Raw genomic sequence first — 18,011 nt, forward strand, 5'->3', positions numbered from 1 at the left:
TTATTTTTTTGAAAAAAATTAGGGATTTTTAGTTTTTTTTTTTAATAGCTTTACAATTTGCATATACTCTTCCCTCAAGAGCTGCCTAGGTTTTGTGCGATTCATGTTGAGACAATGAAGTTTTTGCTTGTTTATGCTTTAGGAAGTGGATCAACTGATTGTTCTAGGACGAGCAAATCGACTAACCCCACCCTATGCTTTAGGACAATTTTTGGCAAGATTTGATTTTTTTTTTTTAGGGNGCTTCGATCGGGACAATCAATTTCTCCGGCAACTTTCAACTTTCGATGGCCGTACTTTGAACTTTTGATTTTTCTATTCTAACCATCCAAAGGAACAACAATTTGCAGGTAAAACTTTATTTTTTTGAAAAAAATTAGGGATTTTTAGTTTTTTTTTTTTGAATAGCTTTACAATTTGCATATACTCTTCCCTCAAGAGCTGCCTAGGTTTTGTGCGATTCATGTTGAGATAATAAAGTTTTTGCTTGTTTATGCTTTAGGAAGTGGATCAACTGATTGTTCTAGGACGAGCTTTAGGAAGTAATATTTTACAATTACAGTTTGCTTTTTTTTTTGTTTTTTAGGGTACTTGGAGATTGATTTGGATTAGTGGGGTTAGTTGATAATTTAGGTGAGATGGGGAAGAAAAGGGGTTTGCCAATTGGGTTGCTGATGGGTGGAAGGTGGAGGTTAGAACACTCAAGAAAAGAAAGAAAAGGTGTCCCTGCTTTCTTGTTCATTCCTCTTTTCTTAATCTTACCTTTGTTTTTGTTTTTGTTGTATTTTGCTTTTGAGATGATTAAGATTGGTCCTAGTTCTGATAAAAAATTGATCTTATATTTATCTTTTGAAATTAACAACATTAGGGCCTCCTCTGTTGCAATAGATGGCCTATTTGCTACAACATATGGGTTATTTGTTGCAACAAGTGAATTATCTGTAGATTATTGTATTGTGTTGAATTTATTAAATTTATTGCTATTTTTTTAGTGATGCACAAATTGATTGTAAGTTTTTTCATTTTTTCTATTTGTAGATAAAATGGCTTCCAAAAGAAAAACAAGTGAATCAGTCTCTAATAAATCAAGAAAAGTAGCTAAAGTACAAACACCATTAGAAGAACTTGTTGTACAGAAACAGCATGAAATTATGGAAATTGTAAAGGAGGACGATAAAAATAAAAATAAAAAGAAAAGGAAATAAATGATGAAGAAACTGAAAATGATAAAGAAGATGAGGAGGAAGGTGAAAAAGAAAGTGAGGAAGGAGATGAAAATGAAAGTGAGGAAGGAGATGATATTGAAAGTGAGGAAGGAGATGAAGATGTTGTCAAAACTTTTAATATTGACAAGTTCCAAGTAGAGATGCCTATAGATAACCCTACAAATTTGACAGGTGATTTTGTTGTAAAATCAGCCATGGGCGCCAAATTTGATGCTTTTAGAACGATATTGATGAATGAAAGGTTGGAGGATTTCTTCAAGTCTAGTTGTTTTGGATACTTTCTTGATATGTCGGAGGCTAACAATGCACGTTTTCAAATGAGCATGGTATATGATCTTCTCAAGCGCGAGATCAAGTATAAGGGAGATGGTGATGATGCTTTGGAGGATAAGAACAAGAAAATGGATGAGATTTGGATAAACTGCTGTGGCATGCCAGTTTGTTTTGGCATGAAAAAATTTGTCATAGTGACTGGACTGATATGTCATCCTCCTTCTGAACCACTTCCTAAAGTTGCACGCTTAAGAAAGCCAAGAGAAAAAAAGATATTTAAATCAGTCAAGGTTGGTAAGAAAGGTAAAAAGTCAGTCAAGAGAGTCAACACCAAAACCAACAAAGGCAAAGAAAAACTTAATAATGAAATAAGTTGTTGGCTATTATTGGACCTAGTTATAAAGCCAAAGATTTGATAGAAGATCTCCAGAGCAAAAAGGTTTTAAAGAAGCACAAAGAGCGATTGTGCTTAGTTTGGTTTGTGCATATCATTTTATGGGCTAAAGACATCAATAATGTCATAGATCTTAGTTTGTTTGTGCTTGCTCAGGATTTGGATGCATTCAACAATTACCCATAAGGTAATAATAGTTATTTCTTGATTGTCGAGTATTTGGTGTCAAAGTTATCACCGAAGACGAACAATTTATATGGCTTTCCTTGGGCTTTCATAGTAAACTTCACCTCTAATTTTAGTATTTTATTTATTTGTGTTATTGAATAGTTATTTTAAATTTTTATTTTCATCATCTTTATATTTTTAGGCTTGGGCATTTGAAACAATACCTTACCTCAGGAAGCAATTCAATGATTACTCGAAAAAAATTTCTCAACCAAAGATTCTTAGGTGGTTGTCTGCCAACAACAACCCAAAAATAAATTTTGTTGATCTCTTCGATCCTCCTTATGATATAGTAAGTCTTCTATAGAATAATATTTATTTAAATTAACTGATTGTTTGTTTTGCTTTCGTTTAGTTTTCTTCCAATATATGACTCATTTATAGTTATCTATTGCAATAAATGAGTCATCTGTTAGAAGAAAACATAAGAGTTTGCTACTGTTTTGTTTTTGTCCAACAGATTACTGATCTATTGCAATAGATGGGTCATTTGTTGGACGAAAACTTAATCATTTGTTGTTGTTTTACTTAGGTCCAACAGATGACCTATTTGTTGCAACAAATAGGTAATATATTAGATGAATTCTCAATCTTTTGTTGTTTTACTTTCATCCACTAAATTATCGATCTGTTGCAATAGATGGGTCATCTATTGGATGAAATCTCAATAACTTGCTGCTATTTTGCTTACTTTCCACAGATGACATATCTGCTGCAACAGATGAGTCATCTGTTATAAGAAAACTTGATCATTTGCTACTGGTTTGCTTTCTTCCAATAGATGGCCCATCTGTTGCAACAGATGAGTCATCTGTTAGAAATAAAATATATAGGTAAATATTACAATAAATATTTTATATATTATAATTTATAAATTTGTTTTAATAAAAAATATTTTTCTTTATAAATTGTACATCCATGGCTTGTCCCTACAGAGCAAGAGTTACAAATGCCATTCTTTTTAACACTAGAAATTATTGACACAAAATCAGATCATATAGTAGATCTAATAAAAAAAGAATTAGCTGAAGCAACAACGATCAAAAGGGAAGCACCTATTGTTTCTGGTGATGCTGATATGTTGCAATAGATGTTTCTGTTGATATTGGTGATGCTAGTGCTAAAAGTGGTGGTGAGCATGTTGATGATGTTGGTGATATATATGGTGAATTCACCCCTTTCAGTGGAAATACCACATCTTTTACTCCTTCTTCTAGCTTATGTTCTGCATGAAAATGTGAAGAATGGGTTATCTATTGTAATTGAACTTTACTTATCACTAATTATGGGTTAAAAAGCATTTCATATCAAAATAATCAATTGATCTCTTTATTTAAGACGAATACAGTTAGTTGATCATGTAATTACTCTATAATGCATTGAAAATGTAATTGAACTTATTAAATGAAAGGTAATTATAATTAAATAAGTTTATTATTTATCACTAATTATGGGTTAATGAAACATTTCATATCAAAATAATCAATTGATTGCTTTATTTAAGACGAATACAGTTAGTTGATCATGTAATTACTCTATAATGCATCGAAAATGTAATTGAACTTATTAATTGAAAGGTAATTATAATTAAATAAGTTTATTTATCACTAATTATGGGTTAATGAAGCATTTGATATCAAAATAATCAATTGATCACTTTATTTAAGACAAATACAGTTATCTTATTATGTAATTACTCTATAATGCATTGAGATTATAATTAAACTTATAATTGAAAGGTAATTATAATTAAATAACTTTTTTATCACTAATTATGGGCTAATGAAATATTACATATCAAAATAATCAATTGATCACTTTATTTAAGATGAATACAGTTACTTGATCATGTAATTACTCTACAATACGTTGAAAATGTAATTGAACTTATTAATTAAAAGATAATTATAATTAAATAACTTTATTTACCATTAATTATGGGCTAATGAAACATTTCATATCAAAATAATAAATTGATCACTTTATTTAAGACAAATACAATTAGCTGATCATGTAATTACTCTATAATGTATCGAAAATGTAATTGAACTTATTAATTGAAAGGTAATTATAATTAAGTAAGTTTATTTATCACTAATTATGGGTTAATGAAGCATTTCATATCAAAATAATCAATTGATCACTTTATTTAAGACGAATACAGTTAGCTGATCATGTGTATTTACTCTATAATGAATTGAGATTATAATTAAACTTATAATTAAAAGGTAATTATAATTAAATAATTTTATTTATCACTAATTATGGGCTAATAAAGCATTTCATATCAAAATAATCAATTGATCACTTTATTTAAGACAAATACAGTTACTTGATCATGTAATTACTCTACAATACATTGAAAATGTAATTGAACTTATTAATCTGCAATGCCGTCTTACTTTATGGATTTGCGAACTCAAGCATATAATGATATGCATCAAGCACTCCATGCCCGTGCTCATGTGTTCCCCTAACCAAAGACTTTGCAATCTCCCTACCCTTATATATCTTCTAATAACTCACCTTACAACCCAATTTTGTACGGAGTTGATTTGCCATATCTCTCGTAGATAGACCTTTACCATTAGGTGTTTGGTCTCCCTCCACATCATGTCTAATCTCATCATCTGGAATATTCATGTCCATCTCATTTAATTCATCATTTAACAGATTTTGTTGGTCTTATTCTACATTTTCATTCTATATCAGTTTTTCAACAACGTACACCCTTAAAACGGACCTAGTTGCATCACTCAGATAAGCATGAAAACGAAGTTGATTGCTTATCTTAAAAGGTAGGACCCTCTAATTATCAAAATACTTGTGCATGTAACTGATGACTAGATCATTTGGTTGACAATTTAGTCCACAATAACTAATGATTGAGTTCACAAAATCATTATACAAAAATATCTCTTTGGACGGTCATCAATACTGACTCTGACAAGTCACCATCCTTCCAACGCCAAATAAATCTATTGTTCTTCTCAATCCATTCACCATAACAATCAACAACTATTGTTATTGATTCTTCCATTGATGGTACCTAAAGAAATTTATTAAAAATATTTAATAATGATTGTGTAGTAAAGTTGAGTGGCTATATATATAGTTAAAAATCATATGCACAATCATTGTCCCAACAAATGAATCATTTATTGCAACAAGTAGATCATTTGTTGCAGCAGATGATTCACTTGTTGCAACTGATGATTCACTTGTTGGATACATGTCCAGAACTAGAAGCTTATTCAACATGTAAGTCAATTGTTGTAATGATGAGTCATTTGTTGCAACAAGTAGTTGATCTGTTACAATATATGACTTATCTGTTTGGACAAATTTTTAATTGTCCTAGTTTGGCTTGGTATTGTAACATGTATCCAACGGGTAAGCCATCTATTGCAACAGATGAGTCGTCTAGTGCAGCAGATGACTCATATGTTGCAATAAATGATTTATCTGTTGTGACAAGCTTCTGGTTCTTTCCTAGCTTGGCCTGATACTGTAATATGTATCCAATATGTAAGCTCTATGTTGCAACAAATGAGTCATTTGGTGCAGCAGATGACTCATCGATTGCAATAAATGACTTATCTGTTAGGACAATCTTCTGATTCAGTCCCAGCTTGACATGGTACTGTAATATGTATCCAACATGTAATTTATTTGTTGCAACAGATGACTTACATGTTGGGTACGTGGCTGTAATTTTTTGAAGAAACACTCAAATTATCAAAATAAAAAATTAGAGTAAAAATCATTAGTTTACTTACCAAAATCACCTATGATGTAATGCCCAATGATAAATGAATGAAAATTGATCTGAAAACAACAGTACAATGTGAATATCAACTGAAAAAGGAAAAAAATGATGAACAACCAGAAGAAGATGGTGATGAACAAGAAGAAGAATGAAGAAGAAGAGCAGCAACAATGGTCCCCAACAATGGAAGAATAAGCAAGAGATAAAAAGGGAAAAAGTGAGCCGTTGGTACCCTTTTTTCCCCTCAATTTCTTATTATTTAGGATTTTATATAACATGGACTAAAGTAAAAAATAAAAAACCTAGGGATGAAAAATTCAATCTCTTAATTCTTAATTTAAAAATTGTCATCCCTATTCAATAATTAAGACTTGAGTCACCAATTCCTAATTTTGAAACTTTTCTATAACCCTTAAATCATTGTCCAATGGTAACAATGGTAACTATTAAAGTTTTTTAATTTTTTTTTTTTTTGAATCTAAACAATTTGCCATTGTTAATCTATGGTAAAGAAGAATAGAAAACAAAAAAGAAAAAGAGACGGTTGGGGGGCTGGTCATGGGTAACAGGGGAAAGTCTAGTGCGAATTGTGCAGGTATTACAAAAATTTATTTTATTTTTTATTAGTTAAAATATTTTTCCTTACTCATATTAAATTATATTTTTAAATAATTTTTTTTATCCAATTGACATGATTTAATTCGTTATAGTGTCATGTCATAGCGAGTGTATCTCACACACTTAATATTTTTGGTTGATTGTCTAAAAAATATCAAATAGGTATCAATTCGAAATACTAGATGTGTTCAATAGGTACAAAACTTAGTTAAGATGTCCAAGTGAAATATGTGGACAACAGTGTGTATGAGTTGAGCGTTATCTTTTCAGCCACAGAATCTCTACAGATGACTCTCCTTTGTTACTAAAATCACTCGCATGAAAATGAAAACAATCTCTTTGTGCAATTGGAATTGAGTAATGGGAGAACTGTATTTTCATACTACTCCTTACTCTCTGCATATCTTTCTTACTCAAATCCCTCTTTAATCTTGTATTTTTCATATCTGCTAACTCCAAATCCAAGAAGAAACTCCCACCGGGACCCTACATTTTTCTGGTGATCGGAAGCTTATTATGGTCCACCGCCAAATTAGAACCCACACTCCGTGTACTCAAGGCTAAGTATGGTCCTCTGATAACCCTCAATATTGGGTCTTATTAACAATTTAATTATGCATTGTAATTAGTTGTAATTAGTGTTAGTTACCGTTAGCTAGTCAATTAGTTAGATTGTTAGTTAGGCTGTCACATCAAGTTGGTTAGGGAATCAGAAAGTTAGTTAGGATATTTTGTTTTCTTATCTTCTACTTTTGCTTAGTTGGATACAGCTGTCAACATTACATTCTTGTGTATAAATACTTGTATCGATCAATACACAAAGTGTGAGTTCACATTTTCTCAAATCTCAGATTCTGCAAGCTGCTTCTCTCAATTGCCAATTATGGCTTCTCTGTTGTTCTTTGATTAGATGCTCACCATTGTTGTGTAGTTTGATATGGTATTAGAGCCTAGCTTGCCCTCGTCTCTTTCGATCTGAATTTTTCGTTCATATTCCTGGTTGATCCTTTACCATGACAGGTGCTGAAAATATTCCTTCAACAGAGGGAACTTTTACTAGTGGTTATACGAGCAGTGCTCTCTATATACATCATTTTGATAGCCCTGAAATGGTACTAGTTCCAGTTCAATTCGATGGCACTGGATATCGATCCTGGAGAAGAGGAGTCATGCCAGCTTTGTCAGTGAAGAACAAGCTCGAGTTCAACGATGGTAGCTGTGTTAAACCAATTGTGAATTCACCTCAGTCACGTCAATGGCAACGATGTAATGATATGGTAACTTCCTAGATCTTAAATTCCCTCACTAAGGAGATTTCAGATAGTGTGGAATATGTTAATGATTCAGTGGAACTTTGGAAAGAACTTGAAGATAGGTATGATCAGACTAATGGAGCAAAGTTATATCAGATCCAGAAGGAAATTAATGATCTCACACAAGGTAATTTGGACATCACTGTCTATTACACTAGAATCAAAAAGCTTTGGGAAGAATTGAATACTCTGAATATGAGAAATTAGTGCTCTTGCACTTGCACTTGTGGAGCCAAAGATGGGCTACACAGAGCAGAACAGGATAGACGTTTGGTACAGTTTTTGATGGGGATGAATGAGGCATACACTGTGGTAAGAGAAAACATTCTTATGATGAATCCTTTTCCATCCATGGCGCAGGCTTTCTCTTTACTGATCCAAGAGGAGAAACAGAGAGAATTTAGACCTTCTAGTCGAATTCCTATGGAGTCAGCTTCTTTGAGTGTAAATACTTCCAATAGTAATGGAAAGGGCCCAGCAGGAAGGAACTACAAGACATCATTCTCCAACAACAACTATTCTGGAAGTAACAGTACCTTAGGAAATAACAATAACTATGGAGGATCCAATTATTACTCAGGAAGCAGTAGTAATAGGAATGCTATGTTTTGTCATTTCTGCAAAAAGACGGGACATATCAGGGAGAAATGCTACAAGTTAAATGGATATCCACAAGGACACAACAACCAGGCTAACAGGAACAATGGATTTCATGCTAGACAGAACAACAATCATGAATATAAGGGAAAAAGAGTTGTGGCTAATGTGCATGGATCTCCTGATGACATGATGCTTGCTCAGGGAGAAAACTGTCCACAGGGCAATCACAATCAAAATGCCACAATTACTAAGGATCAATATGCTCATATCATGAATCTCCTGCAGCATTTTCGAGTCGAGGGAGAGGACTCAACTAACTCGAATACAGCTGCTGGTTCTGTGAACTTTGCAGGTATTGTAGTATGTTCTTCCTCTGTAGATTTTGGAAAATCTTCATGTGAATGTTTTAAATCAAGTGCTGACTTGTGGATCATTGACTCGGGGGCATCAAACCATATAACCTTTAACAGATCCTCTCTAACCAACATCCAAACCATGCCTTACCCTATGCTTGTTTCTTTGCCTAATGGATATAAAGTTAGAGTGACATAATTTGGTGATGCAGTGATCACATTTGAAATTTCAGATTGTTTTACACAATGTATTATATGTGCCTTCTTTTAAATACAATCTAATTTCAGTTCATTCCTTGACTTTTTTCATGAATTGCATAGTTTTGTTCACTAGTGCATCTTGTTTGTTACAGGCCCCTTCAGTGAAGAGGCCTCAGGTGCTTGGTAATAGCAGAGAAGGACTTTATTTCCTTTGTTCAGGATGTCTGAAGAACAATNTTGGTAATAGCAGAGAAGGGCTTTATTTCCTTTGTTCAAGATGTCTGAAGAACAATGTCAAATCCTCCACCTGTTGCTATATACCCTACAACAGCCACAGTCCTTCTTTTTCTAGTCTTAGTAGTAAAGTTTCAAATGATAAGAACATTTATGTTGAATGTTATCCTTTCTTTGCAAATAAATGTACTGATACTTTTGTGTGTTCTTCCACTTCTGATAATGATCAAAATGTGTTGAAAGACAATAACTTTTCCACTACTTCTACTAAATATACTGTAGACTTGTTATGGCACAATAGACTTGGCCATGTGCCTTTTGCAAAGATGAAAAACATACCCACAATTCCAGCTAGTTTTTCTGCTAAACAGCCCTTTATGTGTACCATTTGCCCCATGGCAAGACAAGAAAGACTACATTTTAGTCAAAGTACCACACATTCTAATACCATTTTTGAACTCCTCCATATTGACCTCTGGGGTCCTTACCACATACCCACACATGACAATTACAAATATTTCATCACCATAGTAGATGACTATAGTAGGTCTACTTGGACTCACTTATTGAGCACCAAAAGTAATGCCTTACAGGTTCTTAAAAACTTTGTAAGTATGGCAGAAAATCAGTTCCAAACCACAATCAAAGGTGTCAGGACAGACAATGGGCTGGAGTTTAATAATACTGAAACAAATTTTTTCTTTCAAACCAAAGGTATAATACACCAAAGGAGTTGTCCCTATACACCCCAGCAAAATAGCATAGTGGAAAGGAAGCATAAGTACTTGTTGGAAACAGCAAGAGCTCTCCTATTTCAATCAAAACTTCCCATGAAATACTGGGGTGAATGCATACTTACAGCAACACATCTCATAAACAGACTCCCTTCAACCTACCTAAAAAATAAATGCCCTTATGAAGTCTTATATAAGAAAAAGCCAACCTACAGTCAGCTACGATCATTTGGGTGTTTATGCTATCCCACACTACCCAAAGTTCAGAGGGACAAACTCCAACCCAGAACCACTCCTCACATATTTGTAGGTTACCCCTTCGGAACAAAAGGATATAAGGTGATGAGTCTTGCCACAAAAAGAATACATGTGTCTAGGGATGTAGTATTTCATGAGAATATATTTCCTTTTACTTTGACTTCAGAAAAATGCATTTTTCCTTCTGTTCTTAGAACAGTTTCTTCAACTGATTTCTCTGATTGTATTGAATCAATACCTGATAATACTTTGTTAAATCAACACACAGATATGATTACTACTGACTCAAATGTGTCACACCATCCTCATTCCCCCTCACACAATCAGCCTACTCCCACACTGATCTCTCCTCCTGCAATACTGCAGAGGAGATCACAAAGAGAGAATAAGCTCCCTTCACACTTGAAGGATTACATTTTTTCTATCCCTACTTTAAAGACCCTTGCTCCCACACAATCTCTTTCCAGTGCTCTTTCTCTCACTAACTTGTTCACTAAACACCAGCATATTCCTCCTAATGTCATTGCCTCCACCAGTCAAGCAGTGGTTGAAAACATTTGTCATGATAGTGAACTTTTATCTTATGAGGAGGCAGCATTAAGTCCTGTTTGGCAAAAGGCCATGATACAAAAATTTGATGCACTCTATGCGAATAATACTTGGGATCTTGTGAGATTACCTGCAGGTAAGCAAGCAATTGGTTGTAGGTGGGTGTACAAAGTGAAGCACAAATCTGATGGCAGTATTGAAAGGTTTAAGGCCAGACTAGTGGTTAAGGGGTACACTCAACAAGCTGGTGTAGATTACACAAAAACTTACTCCCCAGTAGTCAAGATGACCACTGTGAGGACTCTGATTGCATGTGCTGTCAAGAAAGGTTGGGATATGTTTCAACTTGATGTGAATAATGCTTTCTTTCATGGTGATCTTCATGAAGAAGTCTACATGAAACTACCACAAGGGCTTGCTGTAGATGACTTAGGGTTGGTATGCAAGCTCAATAAGTCTCTTTATGGACTTAAACAAGCTAGTCGACAATGGTATGCCAAGTTCACTGAAGCATTATCACTCAGAGGATATGTCCATTCACATCATGATTATTCTCTTTTCTACAAAAAGTCTGGTTCCTTGGTAGTTTTTGTTGCAGTCTATGTTGATGATGTTATCCTCACTGGTACAGACATCACTGAAATCACATATCTCAAGGCCTACTTGGACAATACATTTAAAATCAAAGATCTTGGTCAATTACATTACTTTCTGGGGTTAGAAATACTTGACATACCAGGAGGGGTTCTTGTCTCTCAAAGGAAATTTGTGCTGGATCTATTAAAGGAATATGACTGTTTCAATTGTAGCTCACTTTCTTCTCCTTTTGATCTAACTGTCAAGCTCAGAGCCAAAGAGGGAACTCCACTTCCTGATCCTACATATTATAGAAAACTAGTGGGAAAATTGAACTTTCTTACCAATACTAGATTGGACATAGCCTTTAGTGTTCAACACTTGAGCCAATTCATACAGGACCCCAGAACTCCACACCTGCAAGCAGCTTTTCATCTTCTTAGATACTTGAAACAAGATCCAACCTTGGGTCTTCATCTATCCAGAGATCTTAATTGCTCAATTAAGGCATATTGTGACTCAGACTGGGCATCCTGCCCAAATTCAAGAAGATCAGTCAGTGGCTACTTGGTTCTACTTGGAAATAGCCCAATCAGCTGGAAATCAAAGAAACAAAAAACCATCTCTCTATCCTCTGCAGAAGCAGAATACAGATCACTCAGAAAAGTTGTAGGTGAATTGGTTTGGCTTCACAGGTTGATTACTGAGTTGACTATATCTGATCTTTCTCCAATCCCTGTCTTTTGTGATAGCCAGTCTGTTATTCATATATCTCACAACCTTGTCTTTCATAAAAAGACCAAACATATCGAAGTTGATTGTCATTTTGTACGCAATAAACTTCAGGAGGGGCTCATCTCCCTTTATCATGTTTCCACTACTGAGCAGCTAGCAGACATCCTTACAAAGGCACTTACTGGTATCAAACATTCAGCAGTCCTTGGCAAGTTGGTTGTGAGATCATCACTACCAACTTGAGGAGGGGTATTAACAATTTAATTATGCATTGTAATTAGTTGTAATTAGTGTTAGTTACCGTTAGCTAGTCCATTAGTTAGATTGTTAGTTAGGCTGTCACATCAAGTTGGTTAGGGAATCAAAAAGTTAGTTAGGATATTTTCTTTTCTTATCTTCTACTTTTGCTTAGTTGGATACAGCTGTCAACATTACATTCTTGTGTATAAATTCTTGTATCGATCAATACACAAAGTGTGAGTCACATTTTCTCAAATCTTAGATTCTGCAAGCTGCTTCTCTCAATTGCCAATTATGGCTTCTCTGTTGTTCTTTGATTAGATGCTCACCATTGTTGTGTAGTTTGATAGGTCTCGTCCCACCATATACATAGGTAGTCACTCTTTAGCCTACCAAGCTTTAGTCCAGCAAGGCTCTATTTTCTCCGACCGGCCAACGGCTGAATCTAGTAACCAGCGCATCATCAGCTCCGCCCCTTACGACCCAATATGGCGTCTTCTCCGTCGAAACTTAACTTCAGAAATACTCCATCCTTCTCGCTTCAAGTCCTATTCCAAGGCCAGATCGTGGGTGCTGGGTATCCTCCTTCAACAGATCCGTCACGCCCAAGTGGATTCCGTGAAGTTAATTGATCATTTTCAGTATGCTATGTTCTGTCTTCTTGTATTGATGTGTTTTGGGGATAAACTTGAGGAACCTCAAATCAAGCAAATTGAAAATATGCAAAATAACTTGGTCCTGGGTTTCCGACGATACAAACATATACTGAAATTCTTTCCCAGAGTTGGAAAAATAATATTGAGAAATCGCTGGAAGGAACTCATTGAACTACAACGAGAGCAAAGGAATATCATCATTCGTTTGATTGAAGCTCGACGCAGGGCCAAAGAACAAAAGACCGAGCACGGTGATGAGTTAGTAGTGGCTTATGTGGATACGCTGTTGAATTTGGAATTGCCAGAGGAAAAAAGGAACCTCAATGTTGGAGAAATCGTAGCCCTCTGCAGTGAATTCCTAAGCGCCGGAGCTGATACGACGTCCACTGCCTTACAGTGGATTATGGCCAACTTGGTCAAAAACCCTTCCATTCAGGAAAAACTATACCGAGAAATTGCCAGTGTAGTGGGAGAAAAACAGAGCAAGTTTAGTACAGACGAAGAGGCGGTGAAAGAGGAAGATTTGCAGAAAATACCCTACTTGAAAGCAGTGATATTAGAAGGTCTTAGGCGTAACCCACCCGGTCACTTTGTGCTGCCACACACAGCAACGGAGGAAGTTGAACTGAACGGCTACGTCATTCCAAAGGATACCACCATCAATTTCATGGTTGGGGAGATGGGTTTAGACCCAAATGTATGGGAGGATCCAATGGAGTTTAGGCCAGAGAGGTTCTTAATGGAAGGATCAGATAAGGGAGTTGATTTCGATATAACAGGAAGTAAAGATATCAAGATGATGCCATTTGGGGCAGGGAGGAGAATATGTCCTGCCTTTGCATTGGCTATGTTTCACTTGGAATACTTTGTCGCTAATTTGATTTGGCATTTTCAATGGAATCCTGTGGAAGGAGATGATGTTGATCTCTCGGAGAAGCATGAATTCGCCACTGTGATGAAGAATCCACTACGAGCTCGTATCTATTCTAGAGTTAACTCTGTTTAAATTTCGTAATTGCTTCTTTTTATTTTCATCTTCCATAACATTGTTTCACGATTTGCTGAAAAATCAAATAAAACCAATTGATAGTATGATTGGTTGACTTTAGATTGTTGCTAGTAATCAAAAGAAGCAAACTCGTTAGCGAGTGGAATTTGGAGCCACAAAGGGTAAATTCATCAAAGACTCTCATTGATCTTTGATATGCCGTGTAGCTCTAATGATCAGTAAGTTGCTTTGCTGTGAACTTTGTGTGGGTTTTCTTGTGCTCATTTCTATGTTATCTTACTATTATCAATTTGTTATAAGCTAATTATAAATTGAAAATTAAACCAAAAAGTTTTTCATTTTATTTTATTCAAGAAAAAATTAAAAACTACGAAATTTATTTGGTTTTCTTTTAATAAAAAATCGGATCTGGCTCCCTTCCATTACCCCTTCCCTCCATTTTGTCAAGTGCACGATCTAGATTAGAGACATGTGTCATATTTAAAGTTTAAAGGTCAAGATTATATTATATTAACAAATATCATAACCATAGTTAAGTCAACTAATTTTAGAAAACTACTCTCCAAATTTGATAAGGATTACAAAATATTCTATACAAAATTTGATATTTATTAATATCATTAATTTCATACTATATTTTTCTATTTAAATATTAAATTGTAAATTTTTAGTTTTAAACCAATTAGTTTTAAATGATAAAAGATTGTTATTGTGCGTTCTTTTGATTACATCTTAATTACTTCTATCAATTCCAATGTTCTCCTTTTTTGGATCATTTTTCAGCTTATTTAATTCTACTTAACAATTGCTAGAATGGAAAATGATTTTTTTTTTGTCCATTGCTACAGTATGTTTTTCAAAAAAAATATATATAATTAAATAATTGGAGTGGATTAGTAAGATAAATAAAATAGATATCTTCTTATTTCTTATAAAAGTATTTTAAAATAAAATTAGATTTCAACAAAATTTAATGAAAAAAAAACATTTAAATTGATTGGTGACTTTTTAAGTGAAATGTAATCCTTGAGTGATTTTCTAAGTAAAATATCAATAGTTGAGTGACTTTTCAGTTATAATCATTAATTTCATATTATATGTTTGTATTTAAATATTAAATTGTAAATTAAAAATATAAGATGAAATTAAAGATATTAATAAATATCAAAATTTGTATGGAATATATTGTACTAATTCTTACCAAATTTGGTGAGTAGTTTTCTAAAATTAGTTGACTTAACTATGATTATGATATTTGTTAATATAATATAATATTGACCTTTAAACTTTAAATATGACACATGTCTCTAATCTAGACGTGCACTTGACAAAATGGAGGGGAGCCGGATCCTAAAAATCAACCCAAATTAAATCATAAACACCTCTATTAAATATAAAAATATAAGATGAAAGTAATGATATTAATAAATATTAAATTTTGTATGGGATATATTGTAATTCTTACCAAATTTAAAGAGTAGTTTTCTAAAATTAGTTGAGCTAACTATGGTTATGATATTTGTTAATATAATATAATCTTGACCTTTAAACTTTAAATAAAGCACATGTCTCTCATCTAGATGTGCACTTGACGAAATGGAGGGGAGCCGGATCCGTTAGTAATTATTTAACTGGACTACCCCTTAAACTATGGTTACCACCAATAAGGAAAGCAATTAATAGATAATTACTGGGTTTAACCGTGGTTTAGAGGGGTATTTCAGTTAAATGATTACTGACCATTAAACTTGAAAACGAACAGATGTAATTAGATTAGCATAGCATTAGACGAACCGAATACTAGTTATACTGGAGAGTGGAGAGGAGCGTCTTCCCTAATATACAACAACGTCAAATTAATCAACTCTTTGCATCAATAGATTTAACAATAACAATACAAATTTCAAATGTAACAACAATTCAAACAAGCTTATATTGCAACAAGGCATTAACCATTATTTTCCCTCTTAACTTCCGGTGGGAAGGAAGTCCATCAACAGAGAAGTAGGCAAATAAAATGAAGCAATTACCAAATTCAAACAGAGATAATTCTGGGGCAAATACGAGCTCGTAATGGATTTTTCATCACACTGGTGAATTCTAGCTTCACCGAGAGATTAACATCGTCTCCTTCTACAGGATCCCATTGAAACTGCCAAACCAAATTAGCCACAAAGTATTCCAAGTGAAGCATAGCCAACGCATAGGCAGGACACATTCTCCTCCCTGCACCGAATGGCATCATCTTGATCTCTTTACTTCCTGTTATATCAAAATCAGCTCCCTTATCTGATCCTTCAACTAAGAACCTCTCTGGCCTAAACTCCATCGGATCCTCCCATACATTTGGGTCCAATCCCATGTCCGCAACCATGAAATTGATGGTGGCATTCTTTGGAATGGTGTAGCCGTTTAGTTCTACTTCCTCCGTCACTGTGTGTGGGAACAGAACGTGACTGGGTGGGTGTCGCCTAAGACCTTCCAATATCACTGCTTTCAAGTAGGGCATTTTCTGAAAATCTTCCTCCTTCACCACCTCTTCATCTGTACTCAACTTGATCTGTTTTTCTCCCACTACACTCACAATTTCTCGGTATAGTTTCTCCTGAATGGAAGGTTTTTGACCAAATTGGCCATAATCCACTGTAAGGCAGTGGACGTCGTATCAGTTCCTGCGCTTAGGAATTCACGGCAGAGGGTTACGATTTCTCCAACATTGAGTTTCCTGTTTTCCTCCGGCAACTCCAAATTCAACAGAGTATCCACATAAGCCACCACAAATTCATCACTTTGCTCCGTCTTTTGTTCTTTGTTCCTGCGTCGTGCTTCAATCAGAGGAATGATTATACTCTCTTGCTCTTGTCGTAGTTCAACGAGTTCCTTCCAGCGATTCCTAAATATTATATTCCTAACTCTAGGAATGAAATTGAGTATATAGAATCGTCGGTAATTCACGATATACTTGCGCTGTATATTTTCAATATCTTTGATTTGAGATTCCTCAAGCTTATCCCCAAAACACATCAATACAAGTAGACAGAACATAGCATACTGAAAATGATCAATTAACTTCACGGAATCGACTTGGGCGTGACGGAGGTGTTGAAGCAGGATACCCAGTACCCACGATCTGGCCTTGGAATAGGACTTGATGCGAGAAGGATTGAGCATTTCCGAAGTCAAGTTTCGACGGAGGAGACGCCATATAGGGCCGTAAGGGGCGGAGCTGATGCTGCGCTGGTTACTACTGAGGATAGCATGGGTGGGTAGAGCCCTTAGTCGGTCGGAGAAAACAGCACCTTGCTGGACTAAAGCTTGGTAGGCTAAGGAGTGGCTAGCTACGTATATGTTGGGACGAGACCCGATATTTATGGTGATCAGAGGACCATACTTTGCCTTGAGGTCACGGAGTACGGATTCCATGTTGATGAAAATCTTTATCGCCCATAGTACGCCACCGATCACCGGAAAACTGTAAGGTCCTGGCGGGAGTTTCTTCTTGGAACTGGAGTTAGGGGAGATGATAGTAGTATTAATTAGAAATTTCAACAAAAAAGCGATACAGAGAGTAACCACAATGATAAACCAGGTTTCCATTATTGTAGTTTTTTCCTTCCAAATTCTAATCAGAATTGAAATTTATCCAGAAGAATGAGCTTCTACACCTTTTTCATTTTCAATGTTTACCTATGTGTGTTTATAAAGCAACTCCAACCAAAGTGAATTTATTATAATTATCAAATATTGGATCGGCTTCCTTCCATTACCTTTTTTCTAAAGTTTAAAAGTCAATATTAACAAATATCAGAACTATTATTAAATTAACTAATTTTAGAAAATTATTATCCAAATTTTTTAAGAATTATAATATATTTCTTACAAATTTGATATTTATTAATATCATTAATTTCATCTTATATTTTTATATTTAAATGTAAAAATATAAAAAATTTATCATCATATTAGTTAATGGCTTTTGAAAATCAGTTTTTGCTATTTCGATATGTATTTTCTTCTCAGGATATAAAGTACGAAGAAGAATTTT

At 34.5% G+C, this 18,011-nt stretch overlaps 1 protein-coding gene and 1 pseudogene across 1 annotated transcript; one reads left to right on the plus strand and one right to left on the minus strand.

Moving 5' to 3' along the window:
* The first annotated feature begins 638 nt into the window (after positions 1-638).
* On the plus strand, positions 639-14,049 carry LOC125858730 (cytochrome P450 89A2-like). The gene is made up of 6 exons (XM_049538545.1): positions 639-951; positions 1,039-1,160; positions 1,244-1,802; positions 2,822-2,934; positions 6,876-7,102; positions 12,652-14,049. The coding sequence occupies exons 1-6, from the start codon at positions 639-641 to the stop codon at positions 13,961-13,963; spliced, it is 2,646 nt and encodes an 881-aa protein (XP_049394502.1). The 3' UTR covers positions 13,964-14,049.
* Positions 14,050-15,836: 1,787 nt separating this feature from the next.
* Positions 15,837-17,601, minus strand: LOC125857993 (cytochrome P450 89A2-like; annotated as a pseudogene).
* Between the last annotated feature and the right edge of the window lie 410 nt (positions 17,602-18,011).

This window comes from Solanum stenotomum, chromosome 3, assembly GCF_019186545.1.
Source record: "Solanum stenotomum isolate F172 chromosome 3, ASM1918654v1, whole genome shotgun sequence".
Lineage (NCBI taxonomy): Eukaryota > Viridiplantae > Streptophyta > Magnoliopsida > Solanales > Solanaceae > Solanum > Solanum stenotomum.